At 41.9% G+C, this 21808-nt stretch overlaps 1 protein-coding gene across 1 annotated transcript; it reads right to left on the bottom strand.

The window, feature by feature from the left end:
• Nucleotides 1-506: 506 nt before the first annotated feature.
• On the bottom strand, nucleotides 507-1103 carry LOC121855766. The gene has a single exon (XM_042350879.1). The coding sequence runs from the start codon at nucleotides 1101-1103 to the stop codon at nucleotides 507-509; it is 597 nt and encodes a 198-aa protein (XP_042206813.1).
• Between the last annotated feature and the right edge of the window lie 20705 nt (nucleotides 1104-21808).

Below are 21808 nucleotides of genomic sequence, written 5' to 3'. Positions count from 1 at the left end.
GGGGGCATGAAGAGTAGGAAAAGGAGGGTGAGGAGTAAGGGTGCAGGAGAAGGGAAGGGAAAGGAGAGGAGAGAGAGGGTGGAGGAGGGAGGAGAGGAAAGAGAGAAGGGATGAAAAGGAGGAAAAGGAAGGGAGGAGGTGCGTAGGGAAGAGGGAAGGGGAAGGAGGAGGAAAGAAGTGAATTAGTTTAGCATAGATTACCCCACGTCAAGTTAGGTTAGGTTAGGTTGAATGTCTAACAATTATTAACACTAGTGCCCATTCGACCTACAACAATACTGCACACTCTGCAACAATACTAGACACATTTGCAACAATACTAGACACACTTGCACAATACTAGACACACTTGCAACAATACTAGACACACTGCAACAATACTAGACACACTTGCAACAATACTAGACACACTTGCAACAATACTAGACACACTTGCGACAATACTGCACACACTTGCAACAATACTAGACACACTTGCAACAATACTAGACACACTTGCAACAATACTAGACACTTGCAACAATACTAGACACATTTGCAACAATACTAGACACACTTGCAACAATACTAGACACACTTGCAATAATACTAGAAACATTTTCAACAATACTAGACACACTTGCAACAATACTAGACACACTTGCAACAATACTAGACACATTTGCAACAATACTAGACACACTTGCAACAATACTAGACACACTTGCAACAATACTAGAAACATTTTCAACAATACTGCACACACTTGCAACAATACTAGACACACTTGCAACAATACTAGACACACTTGCAACAATACTAGACACACTTGCAACAATACTAGACACACTTGCAATAATACTAGAAACATTTTCAACAATACTGCACACACTTGCAACAATACTAGACACACTTGCAACAATACTAGACACATTTGCAACAATACTAGACACACTTGCAACAATACTAGACACACTTGCAACAATACTAGAAACATTTTCAACAATACTAGACACACTTGCAACAATACTAGACACACTTGCAACAATACTAGACACACTTGCAACAATACTAGACACACTTGCAACAATACTAGACACACTTGCAACAATACTAAGACACATTTGCAACAATACTGCACACACTTGCAACAATACTAGACACACTTGCAACAATACGACATTTGCAAGCAATACTGCACACACTTGCAGCAATACTAGACACACTTGCAACAAACTAGACACACTTGCAACAATACTAGACACACTTGCAACAATACTAGACATTTGCAGCAATACTGCACACACTGCAACAATACTAGACACACCAACAATACTGCACACGCACGTAATACTGAACACACTTGCAACAATACTAGACACACTTGCAACAATACTGCACACACTTGCGACAATACTAGACACGCACAGCAATAGACACACTTGCAACAATACTGAACACTTGCAACAATACTGAACACACTTGCAACAATACTGCACACGCACAGCAATACTAGACACACTTGCAGCAATACTAGACACACTTGCAACAATACTGCACACGCAACAATACTAGACACATTTGCAACAATACTGCACTTGCAACAATACTAGACACACTTGCAACAAAACTAGACACATTTGCAACAATATTAGACACACTTGCAACAATACTAGACACACTTGCAGCAATGCAACAATACTAGACACACTTGCAACAATACTAGACACACTTGCAACAATACTAGAAACATTTTCAACAATACTAGACACACTTGCAACAATACTAGACACACTTGCAACAATATTAGACACACTTGCAACAATACTAGACACACTTGCAATAATACTAGACACACTTGCAACAATATTAGACACATTTGCAACAATACTAGACACACTTGCAACAATACTAGACACACTTGCAACAATACTAGACACATTTGCAACAATACTGCACACACTTGCAACAATACTAGACACACTTGCAACAATACTGCACACACTTGCAACAATACTGCACACACTTGCAACAATACTGCACACACTTGCAACAATACTAGACACCCTTGCAACAATACTAGACACACTTGCAACATTATAAAGACACGTTCAATATCTTGCTCCACAACCTCACCTCGATATTGAACAACTATTAGAGTGAAGCTTTGAGAGGCGCAGTCATCACCTCAATCCTTGTTCTGGGAATTCCTGATCACGATCCAGTCTTAAATCATAGGACGACCTGAACAAGAATACCGGAAATCGAAATTTGACAATAATTACAACTTGTGTCGTACATTATTGAAATCTGACAATCCGACGATTTTTTTATTTTTACTTTAATTACATGAAATATTTCTATATTTATAAATATATATATACCATACAATCTTTAAATAACTTGACATCGTAAAAATATATATGTAACTTTTTATTTAATTGGCAATCTAATGAATATGTCAATAACATTTTCATAACGGGCAAAAATACGACTATTTGTATGTATGTATGTATGTATGTATGTATGTAAGTTAGGTCAGCAGCACCCCCCCCCCCCACACACACAAGGTTCATATGCAGCATCACGTTCCCACATCACCCAGACAAATACGACACTCACTCCTTCATGACAAACATTGAAATTGCAGAGTCCCACGGAGGTATTAGCCGCCCCATTGCCTCTCACATGCGAGCAATTTGTGTGCAAATGATTGAAGGGTTACTTAAAGCTTATCGGCAGATCTACATACTTAATGATACTAACACTAACACTTTCTTCAAGGGTTCATTCATTCTATCATTCATTCATTCATTCACTCCACGATAATGTTATGTATAATGTATGGTGTAGTTTTTTTTTAGTAAGTTATTTATTCGTTCATTCATTCACTTTCTTCACGGTTCATTCATTCACTTTCTTCACGGTTCATTCATTCACTTTCTTCACGGTTCATTCATTCATTCATTCATTCATCACGTTTATTTAAGTCCCTCATACTATATGACAAAATATCATCCGTTATATCGAGATCAGTAAGATGTGAAACCGCCAATTAACGGACTATATGCCAGGATAGTCCGTTATATGCAGGCTTCACTGTACATAACATTCCCTCATTATATAAGAAGTCACGTGGTGTAGTGTATATTTACATCATATATTATTTAGTTTTACAGGTGAGTTTTACACCTGTGTCGTGTGGGACTTTCAGCAGGAACTTAAATCGGCCGCCCGAGGGAGTGTGTTTCCGTCGGGGACAAATAAGCTCATGTTATTGTGACTCTCGGGTCATTTGTTGGCTGTGGGGAGGGAAGGAAGGAGGTGGGTAGAGAACTGAGAAAGTGAGAGAAAATGGAGTTGGAAAATAAGAAGGGAGTAGGTGGAGAACTGAGAGAGAGAGAGAGAGAGAGAGAGAGAGAGAGAGAGAGAGAGAGAGAGAGAGAGAGAGAGAGAGGGGGGGGAGAAAGGAGAGAAGAAGGAGGAGTGGGAAAAGTAGAGAGGGGGGGAATAAGAGAGGGAAAGAAGAAGGGAAGAAGTGAGAGAGAGAGTGTGTGGAAGGAAGAGTAGGGGAAAGGAGAGAGAGGAGGGAAAAAGGGAGTGAGAAGGTAAAGGAAAGGAAGAGAGTAGAGAAAGAAGAGAGGGAGACAGGAAGGGAGGGAGTAGGTGAAGAAATGGGAGGCAATGGAGAAAGAAAAGGGAGGGGAAGGAGGTAGAATGAGTGGGTTGGAGAAAGGTAGGATGGAGAAAGCAAGGAAAGCAAGGAGGGAAGGACGGAGCGAATGAAGAAAGGAGGAGGAGAATACCGAGAGAAGGAAGGAAGGACTGGGGAAATCGGCCAAGGAAGGAGGGAATGAGGGATAGACAGAAGTAATAGAAAAAGAAAGAAAGAGGGTGTAGGAGGAAAATAAAAATGCATGAGAGAGGGAGAGACAGAGAGAAGGAATAAAGAGAAGAAGAAAAGGAGAGAGAGAGAGAGAGAGAGAGAGAGAGAGAGAGAGAGAGAGAGAGAGAGAGAGAGAGAGAGAGAGAGAGAAGGGGGAGACTACGTTACATCCATTTTATGAACGATCTATTTCCAGTTTCAATTCTCCTCCTCCGTCCCACACTCGACCCTGGATATATCAATTTATCATCCCATCATCCTCAAGAATCAATCGTTGGTACATTTGACTATTTAATTCACGGTCAGCAGCTTAGCGGTCAGCAGCATGACGGTCAGCAGCATGACGGTCAGCTGCATGACGGTCAGCAGAATGACGGTCAGCAGAATGACGGTCAGCAGAATGACGGTCAGCAGAATGACGGTCAGCAACATGACAGTCAGCAGCATGACTGTCACCAACATGACGGTCAGCAACATCATGTTGTTGAAAAACTCGTGAAAACCGGAGATCAATCTATGCTAAAGATAACTTGAAAATATTTATCCCTAAAATAGTTCTGAAACATCAGGCTGATGAAACACTGCATAAAAAAATAAACACTGACATTTACTCTGGCCTTCGCAACACAAAAACGAAAAGTCAACCCAAACTGATTCTCCTTCATATCCTATTCCCGGGTTGAGTTAGAGAGCTCTATTCAACTTTGACATCACAAAAAAATACAGCTAATATCTGGTGATTCTTTTCGGGTATTTTTGGTGGCATTTATGGCCCCAGATAGTTCACGACGCACATCACCTTAACAGAAGAACAGAGCATAACAAGTTGTAAGTTTTAGAGCTGATTTATTTAATAGTTAAGACTGACAGGATATGAATCACGAACAAGTATACCAGAGTTAGCATCAATTCTTTACAAACTAAACTCAATATACGTTTGAGTCGTGTTTTAGTCTATGTTATACACCTGTCTGTACCTGAGGGCTCACCTGTGATTAACTCAATGTTGGTATCTGTTGACAATACTGAACGAGATAACATAAGAACATAAGAATGGAGGAAACTGCAGCGGGCCTATTGGCCCATACTGGGCAGTCCCGTTTACACCCAACCCCTATTGCTCATATAAGCATCCAACCTATGTTTGAAGCTATTCAGCGTATTCGAGTTAATGATGATATTTGGTAACTTGTTCCATTCATCCACTACTTTGTTTCCAAACCAGTGTTTACCTATATCACGCCTAAATCTAAATTTTGTCTAATAAAAAACCATTGTTACGAGTTCGCTCCTGGTTGGATAGTTTGAGTACCTTTGTAATGTCCCCTTTGTTTAGCGCTGCCTTCCACTTATGCACCTCTATCAGGTCACCCCTCGCTCTACGTCTCTCAAGGGAGAGCAAATTAAGATGCTTTAACCTGTCTCTATACTCAAGGTTCCTAATGCCCGGGATTAGTCTTGTCATTCTCCTCTGAATTCTTTCCAAGGATTCTATATCCATTCTGTAATACGGTGACCAGAACTGAACTGCGTAATCCAGGTGTGGTCTCACAAGAGCAAGATACAGTTTTAGGATGACCTCGCTAGTCTTGTAACTAACACTCCTTTGTATGAACCCAAGTACTTTATTAGCCTTGTTACGAGCAAAAACACATTGTTTACTTGGCTTAAGGTTCCTACTTATCATTACTCCTAAATCTCTCTCGCAGTCGGATTTCTCTATGGCATCGTTGTTCATCTGGTATCTGGTTTCCCTGTTTACATCTCCTATACTGAGTACTTTACATTTGTCCACGTTGAATTTCATCTGCCATTTTTCAGACCATTCGAAAAATTTGTTTAGATCTTCCTGTAGTTTTGCCGAGTCCTCGTCAGATTTGATAACACGTCCTATTTTAGTGTCATCAGCAAATTTACTTATGTTGCTGTCTATGCCGATATCTATGTCGTTTATGTATATAATAAATAATAATGGTCCAAGTACTGAGCCTTGAAGGGAACTCCACTTGTGACGTTGCTCCCAATGGGACTTAGTGCGTTAATGCTCTTTTCGCTGTTTCCTGTGTCCTGTAACCACGCCCTAATCCATTTAAGGATGTCTGCTTTGATTCCATGAGCTTCTACCTTTCTAATTAGTCTTTCGTGAGGGACTCTGTCGAAGGCTTTGCTAAAGTCGAGATATACCACATCATAATTGTGCCCCTCGTCCACCGATTCGAAAACTGATGAAAAGAATGTTAATAGATTAGTTAGACAAGAACGTCCGCTTGTGAAGCCATGCTGGGAATCATTGATCAATCTGTGCTTCTCCAGGTGATTTCGAATAGAGTTTGAAATGATTGCTTCCAGTAATTTGCCTACTATTGATGTTAGACTAATTGGGCGGTAGTTAGAGGATAGTGATCTATCCCCCTTCTTGAAAATCGGTATTACATTCCTATCCTCCAGGATTCTGGTACTACACCTGTTTTTAATGACATGTTAAACAACTTTGCTAAGGGCATACTAAGCTCTTCCTTACATTCCTTTAATACTCTGGCAAATATCTCATCGGGACCAGGTGACTTATTAGGCTTTAGTTTGTCTATTTGCTTACTAACATCGTTACTAGTCACTACTATCTCACTTAATTTGTTTTCTTCACTATCTCTGAATAGAGTCGGTGCCTCGGTATCATGTTTAAATTTTCGGTGGTGAAAACTGTTGAAAAATATTTATTCAAATTATTGCTCATTTCTCCGTCGTTATCAGTGAGCTGCTTGAGAGTCTGACCGTATTGGTCCAATCTTTTCTGTTTTTAGTTGATACATTTGGTAGAATCCTTTGGGGTTTGTCTTCGCCTCCCTTGCTATCCTTACCTCATTATTCTTCTTTGCTTTCCTTATCTCGGTTTTAACCCTACTCGCCAATACCCTATAATAGTCCCGGAGGTGAATTTCGCCACGATTTATCCTTCTACCTATAGCCTTCCTTTGGCCAATGATGTTCTTTAAATAATTATTTATCCACTTAGGGTCATTGTTGTCTGATCTGAGTTTTTTGTACGGTATGTTCTGCCTTTGTGCATTAAGTAACTCACTATTTAAATTGTCGTGGAACTCGGCAATCTCAGATCTCGTTATCAGGTCGGTGTCATCTGTCAGGTTCACAGCCAAGCGCGACACCCCCTCTCTCAGCTGCCTCTTTAAACTGTCAAAGTTTGCCCTTCTGAAATCTGGTACTTTAGTGGAATTTTCCTTACGTCTGCCCTGAAAATCTAACTGGAATCGAATTTCTTTGTGATCGCTGTTTGCAAGTTCGTTCCCTACCTCGACATTGCTAATTAGGTTTTCTCTGTTCGACAGAACTAAGTCCAGTATATTATTACCCCGTGTGGGTTCGGTTATATGTTGACTTAGGAAACAGTCCTGGATCGTCTCGAGAAAATCCTGTGATTCTGAGTTATCCATAAGGTCAGTCCAATCTCTTTGGCCAAGGTTAAAGTCGCCTACTATACAGACTTTGTTGTGTATGGAAGCCCTGCGCATTTCATCCCAGATAAGTCGCTCATTGACGCTATCAAGATTAGGGGGTCTATATATTACTCCTGTGATTAATTTTTCCCGACCGTCGCTTAATTCTATCCAAATTGTTTCTGTATTCCTCTCAGTTTTTATTTCCTTATTTATTTCACACTTCAGATTATCCCTAACATAGATTGCTACTCCGCCTCCTTTCCTGGTCTGCCTATCGGTATGGAACAGTTTGTAACCCGCAATTTGGTATTCGAATGGGAACTCACGTGTGTCTAGGTTGATCCATGTTTCAGTGAATGCAATTATATCGATTTTTTCGGTACATACCAAGGCCCTAATATCATCCATTTTGTTTCTCATACTTCTACTGTTCGCGTAGTATACATTTAAGTTAGTCGTGTTCCGAGTCCTCCCCTTACCGCGTTTAGTTTTAAACTCCCTGTCAAATTTAGTTTTGTCATCATTCCTACCATTATTTCCCTGTAGTCTTTCACTTTGTTTACTCGCTACCACTGCAGTCTCCTCCACCCCCGTGCCCATATGTTCTCTTAGCAGTTTAAAGACTTCGATATCTTTTGAACTGCCCCTACTGTTTGTATAGTATACATTTAAACCTACTCTTCCCTGGTCCTGTTTTACCCCTTGTCCTGAGCAACTAATTTTACTTCCCAGGACCTGCTTGTTTTTTGACTCCCACTTTCCCCGACCCGTCTCTACTGGCGAAACCCCCCCCCTTCGGAGTGACAATTTCACGCTCCAGGGATGCAGACAACGTCTTTACCCCCTTACGAGACAAGTGTACTCCATCCGACAGTACAGGTAGTCGTTGCCATAGAATCGTTGCCAGTTATAAATGAATGTCCAACCATTGTTTGCACAATGTTTTTCCAGTCGGCAATTTATAGCAATTGCCCTGGACAGCCATTCACGACCAACCCCTCTTCTAGGCAAGACACCACATACTATCGGGATGCCTCCCCTATCTCTAATCTTCCCCAGCGTCTCCCTATACCTCTTGAAAAGTTCCTCACTCCTAACCTTACCTATGTTGTTTCCTCCCACACTAAGACACACTACTGGATTGGTACCCTCCCCTGACAAAACCCTGTCTAACCTCTCGGCTACATGCCCTATCCCAGCCCCAGGAAAACACACTCTAGTCCTACGTTTCCTATCTCTCGCACAAAAAGGGATGATTTATAACATCTGACAAACACTATTTCACAGATGTTTATCGTGGATCTAGTGTTCATTTATCTTTTTTGTTGTGATGTACATACAGGTCAACACGAAGTATTAAAATCCGAGTATTGAAGGTTAGGTTAGGTTAGCATTAAAGTCTTCAATCTTAAGATAAAATAAACTGGGGGACTAATCTTCACGTGATCCTGAAAAAAATAATCCACACTGGGAACTTATTCACTGTGTGTGTGTGTGTGTGTGTGTGTGTGTAATAATAATTAATAATAATAATTAACGGTGTATTAAGATAACGTGGCAGCCCGAAGGCTGAAAATACACAATGAACAGAGGTGACAGGTTACATATGGTGAAATCGGGGACTGGGTCAGTTGATTGACAAAAGCTTTCAATACAGAAACATTAGAAACATAGAGTCAATATGTAGATAAACTTTAGATCTGGGACTGTGGCAGCTCAGAAATAGGTATAATGAACTATCTAGGAATGTTAAGAAAAATGTAAGGAAGGCAAAGAGAGACTACGAAATCAGGATAGCAAGAGAATCCAAGGCGAATCTCAAGGGATTTTTCCAGGTATATAGAACAAAGGTCAAGGACAAAGTTGGGCCTTTAAAGTCAGGGAGGGGGAAATGATCGATGACAGTGAAGAAATAAGCAAAGCATTGAACAGCTACTTTTTAACAGTTTTCACAGAAGAAATTCACGAGGAAATTCCAGAGGTGGAACTGATATTTAGGGGAAACGAAGAAGAGAAATTAAAGAATATCACTATCAGAAAAGAGGATGTTCTTAAGAGGATAAATAAATTAAAGAAGACAAAATCCCTAGTGCCGGATGAAATTTTCCCTCGAGTCTTGAAAGAGTGTAAGGAACAGATTAGCTGACCCCTCGTAAATTTGTTTACAAAATCATTAGACACGTGAGTTGTGCCAGACTTGTGGAAACAGGCAAATATAGTACCCATATTCAAAAAGGGAGACAGAGCATCAGCGTCAAATTATCGGCCGATCAGTTTGACGTCAGTAGTGGGGAAATTTCTTGAATCAATTATAGCAAATAGCATCCGATCGCATCTAGAGAAAAGCAAATTAATCTACGACTCTCAACATGGGTTTACAAAGGGTAAATCTTATCTAATAAATCTGCTGACTTTTTGAGGAAAGTCTTCAAGGTAGTAGATAATGACGAAAATTACGATGTTATTTACTTAGACTTTAGCAAAGCATTTGACAGAGTACCGCATCAGAGGCTTCTGAGAAAAGTTAAGGCTCATGGTATCGAGGGGAAAGTTTTAAATTGGATAAAATCATGGCTCACCGATAGAACGCAGAGGGTCAGCGTAGATGGTGTTAAATCTGAGTGGGGCTGTGTAACCAGTGGGGTTCCCCAGGGGTCAGTCCTGGGCCCACTTTTGTTCATAATCTACATAAACGATCTAGATACTGGGATCAGCAATGACATAAACAAGTTTGCGGATGACACCAAAATAGGGCGGCAGATTAATTCAGGGCAGGATGCAAATGCACTACAGGAGGATTTAAATAAACTGCAGGAATGGTCAGAAAAATTACAAATAAAATTCAACACCAGCAAGTGCAGCGTACTTAATATTGGAAGAACAAATACTGTCAATGTATACAGCCTTAACAACATTAACCTAGAGAAGTCGACTTGTGAAAGAGACTTAGGGGTACTTGTAAGGCCGGACCTACGGCTTAGAAAACAGTACATTAATGTTTGAAATAAGGCAAACAGAGTATTAGGTTTTATATCTAGAAGTGTAAGTAATAAGAGTGCAGAGGTCTTATTGCAACTTTATCTTGTGCTAGTCAGGCCGCACCTCGATTATGCGGTTCAGTTCTGGTGCCCTTATTATAGAACGGATATCAATTCACTGGAGTCGGTGCAGCGAAGAATGGCGAAAATGATTCCGGGACTTAGAAACCTTCCATATCAAGATAGGTTAAAGAAACTAAACTTGCATTCCCTAAAAAGACGAAGAGTGCGGGGAGATATGATAGAAGTATTTAAGTGGGTGAAAGGAATCAATAAAAGGGATATATATAAAGTTCTTATAATATCCGAGCAGGATAGGACTCGTAGCAACGGATTTAAGTTGGATAAGTTTAGGTTTAGGAGGGAGATAGGAAGGAACTGGTTCACAAATAGGATGGTGGACGAGTGGAACAAGCTTAGCAACTTTGTAATAAGTTCTGGAACGCTGAAAAGTTTTAAAAGGAGACTAGATAGATTCATGGATGATAGAGAGTGGTAGTAACTCTCGACAGGAGCTGCCATGCACAGGCCAACCGGCCTATTGCAGACTCCTTATTTTCTTATGTTCTTATGTTGGCGCCCACTGTCTGGATGGCCGTCGTTCCCGTGTGCTAAGCCGTTACTTCATTACAGCTGCAGATGCACCACGTGGTCCGGGTAGGTCCTTCAGCTCGCACAGGATGTTGGAGATGGTTCTTGTTCCTCATGTGATGTAGTTAGGAATTCATAGTTCCTCACATGGGCGGAGTAGGGAGTCCTCATTTCCCTCCTGATGTAGTTTGGAGTCTTTCTTGGCTTCTCATCCCGTGTTGGTGGTGGTGAGTGTACGGCGGACAGGTCCGCACCAGGTCAAGTGTCGCTGTAACAGTTGTTTCTTTGTTTCGAGTTGAAATTGTCATTTTTGTATATCAGGTGTGGGTTGATCGTCAATCTTTGCACTGTACTGTTGGTGCGAGGATGTTGATAAATCCAGATGGGGAGGAGGAGATGGGGAAGGGGAAGGGCCTTACAGACCAGGCTGGCAGCTGTCCTTATGGTCAAGAGACCACGGCCGCGTGGCTGAAGACAGTGTGTGTGTGTGTGTGTGTGTGCAAACCTTAACTTTAGGGTTCACATTGGCACCCGGAAGTACAGAACTCATTTGCATATTAAAATAAAGTTTTTATTTTATTTTATGACAATCAACAAATAAAAGTAAAAAAACAAAAAAAACAGTTACATTGTGACTGACGTAATTCATTCATTAAGTATAATAGGATTTTAGCTCTTAATGACAATACCGAATAACACTATTTGATTACGTGACGAATTGTTGAAGGAAAAATAATAAATATTTTCAATATTTTCAATTTTTTGTATTTTCCTGTCATCCGCTCTACTGTATGTAAAGGTAAATTAAGTCAACATTTATTTTTATGAAGATAAATGTTTAAAATCACTTTACTCTTTTTAATTGTTTCAAATTGGATGTTCTATATCGTGTCTATGGATTCTGATAAATAATAACTTATATTTACATTATAGTAAATTTAAAGAGAACAAAATTTTTTCCCACATATATGAAAAAAAGTAACCACGTATAATCCCCCTGCCTCTCTCCCCATAGATAAGAATTGCCCTTTATCTCTGCCCCCCACAACACACACCAAACATGGAATTTATTCTGTCGCTATTTGCTGGAATTTCTCCGCTGCCTTAAAGAGGACTAATTGCCTTTGTTCCCTCAGGAATATATTTGGGATCCAATCATTGTATATTGATCAGTAGTCGAGGTGAGAGCTGCGTCAACAAAGAGAATTGTGTGAATGTATAGGTGGAAGTTCACGCGTCGCCGATCTCCACAAACAGAGAGAGAAGGTGGGGCGAGGCTGGGTAGGGGTGGGGCGAGGCTGGGTAGGGGTGAGCGAGGTTTGGTATTTTTTTTTGTTTTTTAGAGAAAGGAGGGGTGAAAGAAGATTAGAGGTGGGGGAAGGAAGTTATAGTTCGGAAATTGAAGAAATTTAGGAGGAGGTAGGAGAGGGCGGGCTGACCGCCTAGCTAAGCTAATGGTGTGTTAGGGTTGTGTCATGGGTTAGTTATTGTCTGTCGACACAGGCACTAGACAGAAATCCCTATCCCATACATGGGTGTTTTAAGGGCCTTATTTCATATTCCGCCGATCCTACTAGCGGATGCTGGACTAGGGAGGTTGTCTATTCTCTGGCCGTATAGATCGGGGGTGGTAATGGACCTTTTGAGATTTGGTAACTTTTGGGGGAACCATGTATGGTTGTTGTCGTTATCTGGTGGGAGTCTTTGAAGGAGTTCTTGCTCTGATCGGGATGGGGGCGAGGTTGGGTAAGGGTGGGGCGAGGTTGGGTAGGGGTGGGGTGAGGGATGTTGGGTTGGGGTGCGGTGAGGGAGGTTGGGTAGGGGTGGGGCGAGGCTGGGTAGGGTGAGCGAGGCTGGGTAGGGGTGGGGCAAGGTTGGGTAGGGATGGGGCAGGCAGAGTAGGGGTGGGGCAAGGTTGGGTAGGGGTGGGGCTAGGTTCAGTTGGGCAAGGTAAAGGAAAGGCGAGGTAGGGTTAGGTTTTTGTGTGTGTGAGAGAGAGAGAGAGAGAGAGAGAGAGAGAGAGAGAGAGAGAACGCCCGTCGACCAATTCCCAACTACAACGTTTTAGGAAATTCTCGGCTTGAATGGGCAAAACGTTTTCTTGTTTTTTAAGAGGGGGGAAGAGTTCGCTGGAATTGGCAGGTGGAGGAGAAGGTAGAGGAGGAGGAGATGTTTGAGGAATGGTAATATGTGTGGTTTTTCTCCATGTTCTTTCGTGAACTATAAATAAATGTGTGTGTGTGTGTGTGTTTAATTTCACCCTTACACGAACAAACACACACACACACACACACACACAAACACACACCATCACTTGTAAAGCAACACAATATACGAGGCCTTAATAACTTCATAGGTGATTAATAATAGAAGGTAAACAGTAATAGTCTGTCCTGCCGCGGCCATTAACACAACCTATTCTCCTTCCTCCCTTGTGTACGCCAAGAAGACTAACAAATCCTCACCCACCCTTACCTTCCATCACCCTCCCCCGCCCTCCCACACCGTACCTCACTCTGCCGTCCCTCCTCTCAAACTCCCTCTTCTCCCTTACACTCCCTCACCCTCCGTTTCTCTCTCATCCCCTCCTTAACCCTCCCTTTCTCCTTCCCTACCCTACATCACCCTCCTCTCAAATTCCCTCATCCTTCCTTACCCTCCCTCACCCTCTTTCTGTTCCTCTCCCGTCCTCCCTCATCCTCCCCTCACCCTCATCCTCCCCCACCCTCCTCTCAAACTCCCTCACCCTTCCTTATCCTCCCCCTCTCCCTCCCCATCCTCTCTCACCCTCCCTCACACACCCATTGTTCTGGTTCAGACAAGAAGGGTCGTCATTCGTTTAATTACAGCAAACTAGATGTGTTTGTGTGATTCATAACAGAAATCAGAGTGTAACGCAGCTTAGCCTGGCCTGGCCTGGTCTGTTGTAACCTAACCTACCCTAACCTGATTTAATCCAATCTACCTTAGTCTAACCTAACCTAACCTTACTTTACCTAACTTAACCTATAAACAAAAGAAAAAAATAATGAATTTACAACACACACACACACACACACACTACTACTACTACTACTACTACTACTACTACTTTTTTTTTTATAGTGGCCTCCAGCCTCCCCCAATAGCCACACCTTCGCCACCATTTAATTACCTTAATATTAAATATCCTCATACATAAGTAGCTATCCTATCTGTGTTAAATTAGTTGAGCCGCAGATCTATGCGACATTCAGTGACAGTAGCTGCTGCTGCTGCTGCTGCTACTACTACTACTACTACTACTACTACTACTACTACTACTACTTTGCTGTCACTCGGAATCAAGTATGACGACCATCCAGCTATGATGCAATGATATGAGTTATTAGGGATGTCACCTCATTGGTGAGTTTTGAAGTGACTAAAGAGGCCGATACGGGACCGGCAGAGTCGTTCACATGAGTTGCACATGTGGAGGGCTACATCTGGTGTGGGAGAGGCGGTGGCAGCGTTTTCCGGCGGTGGCGCTTGTCTGCCTTGGTTTCCAGTCGGGCTAACTCGAAAGTATTGACACCTTCTCATGTGGTCATCCTCCAAGCGTTACCATGTGGAGTAATCGACTCCCAGGTGAAGAGGTGAATTTGGCTCTTTTTCAGGTTTGTCTTAAGACTATCCTTATACCTTTTCAGCTGCCCGCCGGCGTTACGTTTACTATTCGTCAGGTAACTGTAAGGTAGCTGCTTTGGCAGTCTACTGTCGTCCATGGAGGAAACATGGCCAGTCCAGCGTAGTTGTTCATAGATAATGGTAGCCTCGATGCTCCTACAGTTGGTGTCAGCAGGAATACTGGCATTTGTTCTCTTGTTTTCCCAGCGAACTCGGAGGATGGAACGTAGACTACGTTGGTACAAGTTTTCAAGTGCCTTGATGTGCCTCCTGTATGTGACACATGTCTCGTTGCCATATAGCAGGGTGGGAAGGACCACTGCTCGATAAACGTGTAACTTTGTAGATAATTTCAGCTTCCTACAGCTGAAAACACGGTTTCGGAGTCTGCCAAAGGTTCGAGATGCACATCTGATCCGATGCTAATCTCTACATCGATGCCCGCGGTGGTGGACAGGTGGGAGCCGAGATACCGAAAGTGGGTAACATTAGAGAGAGTGGTACCGTTAAGTTGGATTGATGGTGGAGGTGTGTCTGAACTAGGAGCAGGTGGAGGAATTTGAGTCTTACGTACATTCACCTCAAAGGCGAAGTGTGCATACGCATCTGCATACAAGCAGGTGCTCAGTGCCTCCTGTAGGTCGTGTTCAGTGTGAGCAACAAAGGTGAGGTCATCTGCATACTGAAGGTCAGTAATGGAAGCTGTCGGCACCTTTGCTCTTGCCTGGACTCGTTTTATGTTGAAAAGACCCTTCATACGGTACTCGATGTCCACCCCGCCGGCAAAATTGCCACTGGCACAAGCAAGGAAGACAGCCAAGAAAATGTTAAATAGAGTTGGTGCCAGTACACACCTTTGTTTAACCTCGGTTTGGATGGGGAAGAACTCAGACTGAGTTCCATTGTGCAGGACACTGCCGTTCAAGCCATCATGGAGTTGCCTCACAATAGCGATTAATATTGGTGGGTAGCCAAAACGGCTGAGGACCCACCAAAGGGCTTCCCTGTTGACCGAGTTGAAGGCCTTGGTTAGGTCGATGAAAGCCATGTACAGGTTACGACGATGTTCTCTGCACTTTTCCTGTATCTGGTGGGCAGCAAATATCATGTCAGTGGTGCCACGTGATGGTCTGTTTAGGAGAACTTGGGCGATAATCTCGCCAGCTACGGACAGCAGCGAGATCCCGCGGTAGTTACCACAGTCTGCCCGGTCTCCCTTGTTCTTATAAGTATTGACGATGGTGGCGTCTTTTAGAGCTTGGGGGTTTCCTCCTTTTCCCATATATTCTGCAAGAGAGAGTGGAGACGGCTGGTAAGCAGAGGTCCACCTGCTTTATACACCTCGGCTGGTATTGCATCAGGCGCTGAGGCTTTGTTCTATTTCATGTGTTTGATGGCAGTAGGTATCTCATCCACCCACTCACACACACACACACACTCACACACACACTTGTCAACCACCAGCGAGACAAGACGTGCCCTGAAGGTGCTGCCAGTTTGAGCAGCCAGGCCGAGTCTGTTCCCCCCTCCTCCCCCTGATATATCCCAACGCCCTACTCGCCTTATTACACCGGGATTTATTCAGCAGAACATTCAAGTGATCAGTGAACAATTGACTACCAAATAGTGTTCCTATAGTGCACTCCAAGGAAAAGCACAAAAACACAGCAGTGTAATACTGAGTGTGGCTGGATCTGACCTAACCTGACCTGACCTCACGGCTTCACCTGACCTAACCTGAAGGATAAGAACATAAGAACATAAGAATGGAGGAAACTGCAGCGGGCCTATTGGCCCATACTGGTCAGTCCCATTTACACCCAACCCCTATTGCTCATTTAAGCATCCATTCTATGTTTGAAGCTATCCAGCGTATTCGAGTAGATGATGATATTTGATAACTTGCTCCATTCATTCACTACTCTTGTTTCTAAACCAGTGTTTACCAATTTCGCGCCTAAATCTAAATTTTTCTAATTTTAAACCATTGTTACGAGTTCGCTCCTGGTTGGATAGCTTGAGTACCTTTGTAATGTCCCCTTTGTTTAGCCCTGACTTCCATTTATACACCTCTATCATGTCGCCCCTCGCTCTTCGTCTCTCGAAGGAGTGCAAATTAAGACGCTTTAACCTGTCTCTGTACTCAAGGTTCCTAATGCCCGGGATTAGTCTTGTCATTCTCCTCTGGATTCTTTCCAAGGATTCTATATCCATTCTGTAATACGGTGACCAGAACTGCACTGCGTAATCCAGGTAAGGTCTCACAAGAGCAAGATATAATCTTAAGACAACCTTGCTAGTCTTGTAACTAACACTCCTTTGTATGAACCCAAGTACTTTATTAGCCTTGTTACGAGCAAAAACACATTGTTTACTTGGCTTAAGGTTCCTACTTATCATTACTCCTAAATCTCTCTCGCAGTCGGATTTCTCAATGGCATCGTTGCTCATCTGGTAACTGGTTTCCCTGTTTACATCTCCTATACTGAGTACTTTACATTTGTCCACATTGAATTTCATCTGCCATTTTTCAGACCATTCGAAAAATTTGTTTAGATCTTCCTGTAGTTTTGCGGAGTCCTCGTCAGATTTAATTACACGTCCTATTTTAGTGTCATCAGCATATTTACTTATGATGCTGTCGATGCCGATATCTATGTCGTTTATGTACATAATTAATAATAATGGTCCAAGTACTGAGCCTTGGGGAACTCCACTAGTGACGTTGCTCCAATGGGATTTAGCGCCGTTAATGCTCACTCACTGTTTCCTGTCCTGTAACCACGCCCTAATCCATTTTAGAATATTACCTTTAATGCCATGTGCTTCTACCTTTCTTATTAGTCTTTCGTGGGGGACCCTGTCGAAGGCTTTGCTAAAGTCGAGATATACCACATCATAATTGTGCCCCTCGTCCACCGATTCGAAAACTGATGAAAAGACTGTTAATAGATTAGTTTGACATGAATGCTCGCTTGTGAAACCATGCTGGGAATCATTGATCAATTTGTGCTTCTCCAGGTGGTTTCGAATAGAGTTTGAAATGATTGCTTCCAGTAATTTGCCTACAATTGATGTTAGACTGATTGGACGGTAGTTAGAGGATAGTGATCTATCCCCCTTCTTGAAAATCGGTATAACATTCGCTATCCTCCAGTATTCTGGTACTACACCTGTTTTTAAGGACATGTTAAACAACTTTGCTAAGGGCATACTAAGCTCTTCCTTACATTCCTTTAATACTCTGGCAAATATCTCATCGGGACCAGGTGACTTATTAGGCTTTAGCTTGTCTATTTGCTTACTAACATCGTTACTAGTCACTACTATCTCGCTTAATTTGTTTTCTTCACTATCTCTGAATAGAGTCGGTGCCTCGGGTATCATGTTTAAATTTTCAGTGGTGAAAACTGTTTTAAAATATTTATTCAGATTATTGCTCATTTCTCTGTCGTTATCAGTTAGCTCGCCGGTATCTGACTGTATTGGCCCAATCGTTTCTCGTGTTTTAGTTTGATACATTTGATAGAATCCCTTGGGGTTTGTCTTCGCCTCCCTTGCTATCCTTAGCTCATTATTCCTCTTTGCTTTCCTTATCTCCGTCTTAATCCTACCGGCCAATACCTTATAATAATCCCGGAGGTAAATTTCACCACGATTTATCCTCCTACCTACAGTATAGCCTTCCTTTGACCAATAATGTTCTTTAAATAATTATTTATCCATTTAGGGTCATTGTTGTTTGATCTGAGTTTTTTGTATGGTATGTTCTGCCTTTGTGCATTGCCCCAAGCTACTGTCCTGGCCACATGGCCACACACCTGCCCAACAGCATCCAGCCCATATGAGCACGAACTGATTGCTATAAGAACAGCCCAGTCCCAAACATCAACAACCTAATTATTATATATCATATTTGTATCACTTATGTTACTTGTACATCATTTGTAAATCAAGAGACGCATTCCCCAATTATGTAATATTTCAGCCTTCCGGCTGCCATGCTCTTTCAATTTACCGTTAATTATTATTATTATTATTACACACACACATACATACATACATAAAAAAGGTTACTTATCGGAGTGTTTGGCGGTGTTTAGATAAGTAATTGCTGTTGTCTGTATAGTTAGTTGGTGTGGGTGTGTGTATGTTAAACCCAAAGTAAGTGTAAATAAAAATACGTGTAAGTGTGTATTATATATATGTGTGTAAGCATGTATGTACTGTATGTGTTTGTGTAGGTGTATATGTATGTATATATTAGTCAGCCAGCACCACCACCTGCACGGCCTCTACCACAACACACAGTCATGACGAAGCGACCTAATAAAGGCTATTGGAACACTTAATGACGATTGGCTACGGTGCGTTGGCCGTATGTCGTCATTACGGCTGTGTTATGGCAGGTGTAATGGCGACTTACCGTGATTGGTGGCTCGCCTCATCCATTATTCCGGCAACACAGGAAAACACAGATATTTAAACCGTAGTGTACGAGTCTCCTGTCCCTGTGTTGTAATAAGTCGTGTGGTCATGGCTTGTGGTAGGTTGACCAAATGGTGCTTAGCAGATAGAGTGAAAATGGTAGTTTGCTGCATACACACATACACAGACAGACATAGATAGACGAACATGTAGACAGACAGACAGACACACAGATAGACGGATATATAGACAGACACAGACAGACAGAGATCGAAAGTGTGTGTGTGTGTGTGTGTGTGAAAAAACATGAAGACACAGACAAACAGAAAGTGACCACAATAGTAAAAGGTTTTGTCTGTAATATAGAACCAAACATTATTGTCTACGTCCTGCGTGTGTATAAGAGTGACGTGTGTCTGTGTATACTAGCTGAGATATTTACCTGTTCCTTCACCTTCACTGAGCTACACCTTAGCCGCTAGACTGTTGTATTAACTAATGTCTACCTTACGATCTATTTTGCTTACAACAGACAGAGAGACAGACATACGTCAAACACACACACAATCACTCTCTCTCTCTCTCTGCCACACACACACACATTCTCTCTCTTTCAGCCGCACACACACACACACACACAGACGCGCGCGCGCGCGTATACAAGTGGCAACGATTCATGAGCTGGAAGACGCAAAGGCCTGAGTTACTGCTTCCATTTTTCAACAGGACTTTACTGTATAGACCCGGAAGAGTTAGGATGACGCCCGTCCTCTCTCCTGATTTAATAACATTTTCTTCTTTAAAACCCGGATTTTTCACCAACGGACGAAAATGTGAGAGAGAGGAAATGTATCGAAATATCAATATGTGAGGGAGGAAATGTATTAAAATATCGAACTATGAGAGAGAAATGTATTAAAATGTGAAAATATGAGGAAGACAAAATGTATCAAAATATCAAAATTCTGAGAGATTAATACCAATAAAATTGAGGAAATAAAATGATGTATGGATTTTAAAAAATCTTACGTCATTCACTGTATCCACAATAGTCAATTGGGATTGTTATAACATTATTAGTTTACGAAGATTATAAAATAAAGCTAAAGTTATTATTCTGTTTTATTTACAAGAATGACAATATTCCTTGTCATTCTCACATCAACTAAATGAAATCCTTTGATACTTTAGTGGATGTAAAATCGGCAAAATCGAGTTATCCAGATTTTTGTGTGTCAATTAAACGAACGGAAATAGTGACGAAGATTTAGTTGTTTGTAAAGTTTAATAGATCTATAGAAATATCCCTCCAGGAGGCCACATCCATCAGAGGTTCGAAGCCTTTAAACGAGGTGATATATGGGTTCAAAGGTTCAAAAATGGTTCGAAACTGTATTTGGAACAAGTGTGTACAACAAACGTCAATAGTGTACCAATGTGTGGACTGGAGAGGTCTTTGATGGTGTGAAGATATTGTTCATGTCAATCTTCCTTTTAGAGTATTAAGACCATGGAGACAGACAGACAGATAGACAGCGAGAGACAGACAGACATCGATAGTGACAGAGACAAAACGGACATAGAAAAACAAACAGGCAGACAGCGAGAAAGTAAAAAATACTGAAGCCTCTTTTTCCACCGTAAATGCTTCCTCGCTGCCCAATACAGGTGGCCATTAAGGTTCAAAGAGAACTCAGGATCCAGTCTCTCTCTCTCTCTCTCTCCTACCCACCACTGCCACGCCATCTACACCAACCATTACTATCACCACCACCAACTTTACCATCACCATTACAACCACTACTTTCTCGCTTCCTTTCTCCTCTTCATCCTCTCGCTCCTCCTCCTCCTCCTCTCCCTCCTCTTTCTCTTCTCCCCCTCCTCCTCTTTCTTCTTCTCCTCTCCTCCTCCTCCTCCTTCCCCCACCCTCCATCAGTGCAGGCCGACTGTATCTCACAACTTAGTAGTATAATTACTGGGTAAATGGGTCACGTGGCCACAGCTGTACCCTGCAGAGTACAGCTGTAACCTACCACGGTGGCCTCAAGCTGTCCACAACTTCTTACCTTCTCATCACCTCAAGGTTAACTCCCCCACATTATTTCACCTGATGATTAAATACCCTAACTCTTACCTGGAGGGTTAGGTTAGGTTAGGTTAGCTTAGGTTAGGTTGTTTGTATATTTTCAATCTTCTTTGCATACTTACACTACAACCTATCCATCACACACACACACACACACACACACACACACACACACACACACACACACACACACTTTAATCGACTCCATAATTATATCAATCTTATATAGGTTTGTATTCTTCTGAACGTAAAATAATATCCACAACACACAATTTACTCTCACCTCCAGAAGCAACACTTGGCCAGGTAGTGCATTAGTGGTGTGACTGTGTGTGTACCTGGGAGGGGTGACCGGTAATGAAGTCACAGAAAAAAAAGTCACAGAAAAAAAGTCACAATTTTGGCTAGGAAAAGTCACAGGAAAAAAAGTCACATTTAAGGTAATAAAACTAAAAATATTTTAAAACCGTTATTAACTGACAATACATGACTTTTACATATTGACAACACAATTTATATATGATGCACGTAAGTTCGGTTAGGTTAGGTTAGGTGCCTTTTTTCTGTGACTTTTTTCCTGTGACTTTTTTATCTGGATTCCCTGGGAGGTGAGCAGGTGAGGAATGATACACCTGGCATATCTTTCATTACATGTAGTACTGAGAGATATTGGTATGTGTTGCTGAAAATACATATG

The sequence above is a fragment of the Homarus americanus genome, unplaced genomic scaffold (assembly GCF_018991925.1).
Source record: "Homarus americanus isolate GMGI-L3 unplaced genomic scaffold, GMGI_Hamer_2.0 scaffold41284, whole genome shotgun sequence".
Classification (NCBI taxonomy): Eukaryota; Metazoa; Arthropoda; class Malacostraca; order Decapoda; family Nephropidae; genus Homarus; species Homarus americanus.
Note: the sequence above shows the minus strand (reverse complement) of the source record. Positions and strands in the feature narration are given on the sequence as shown.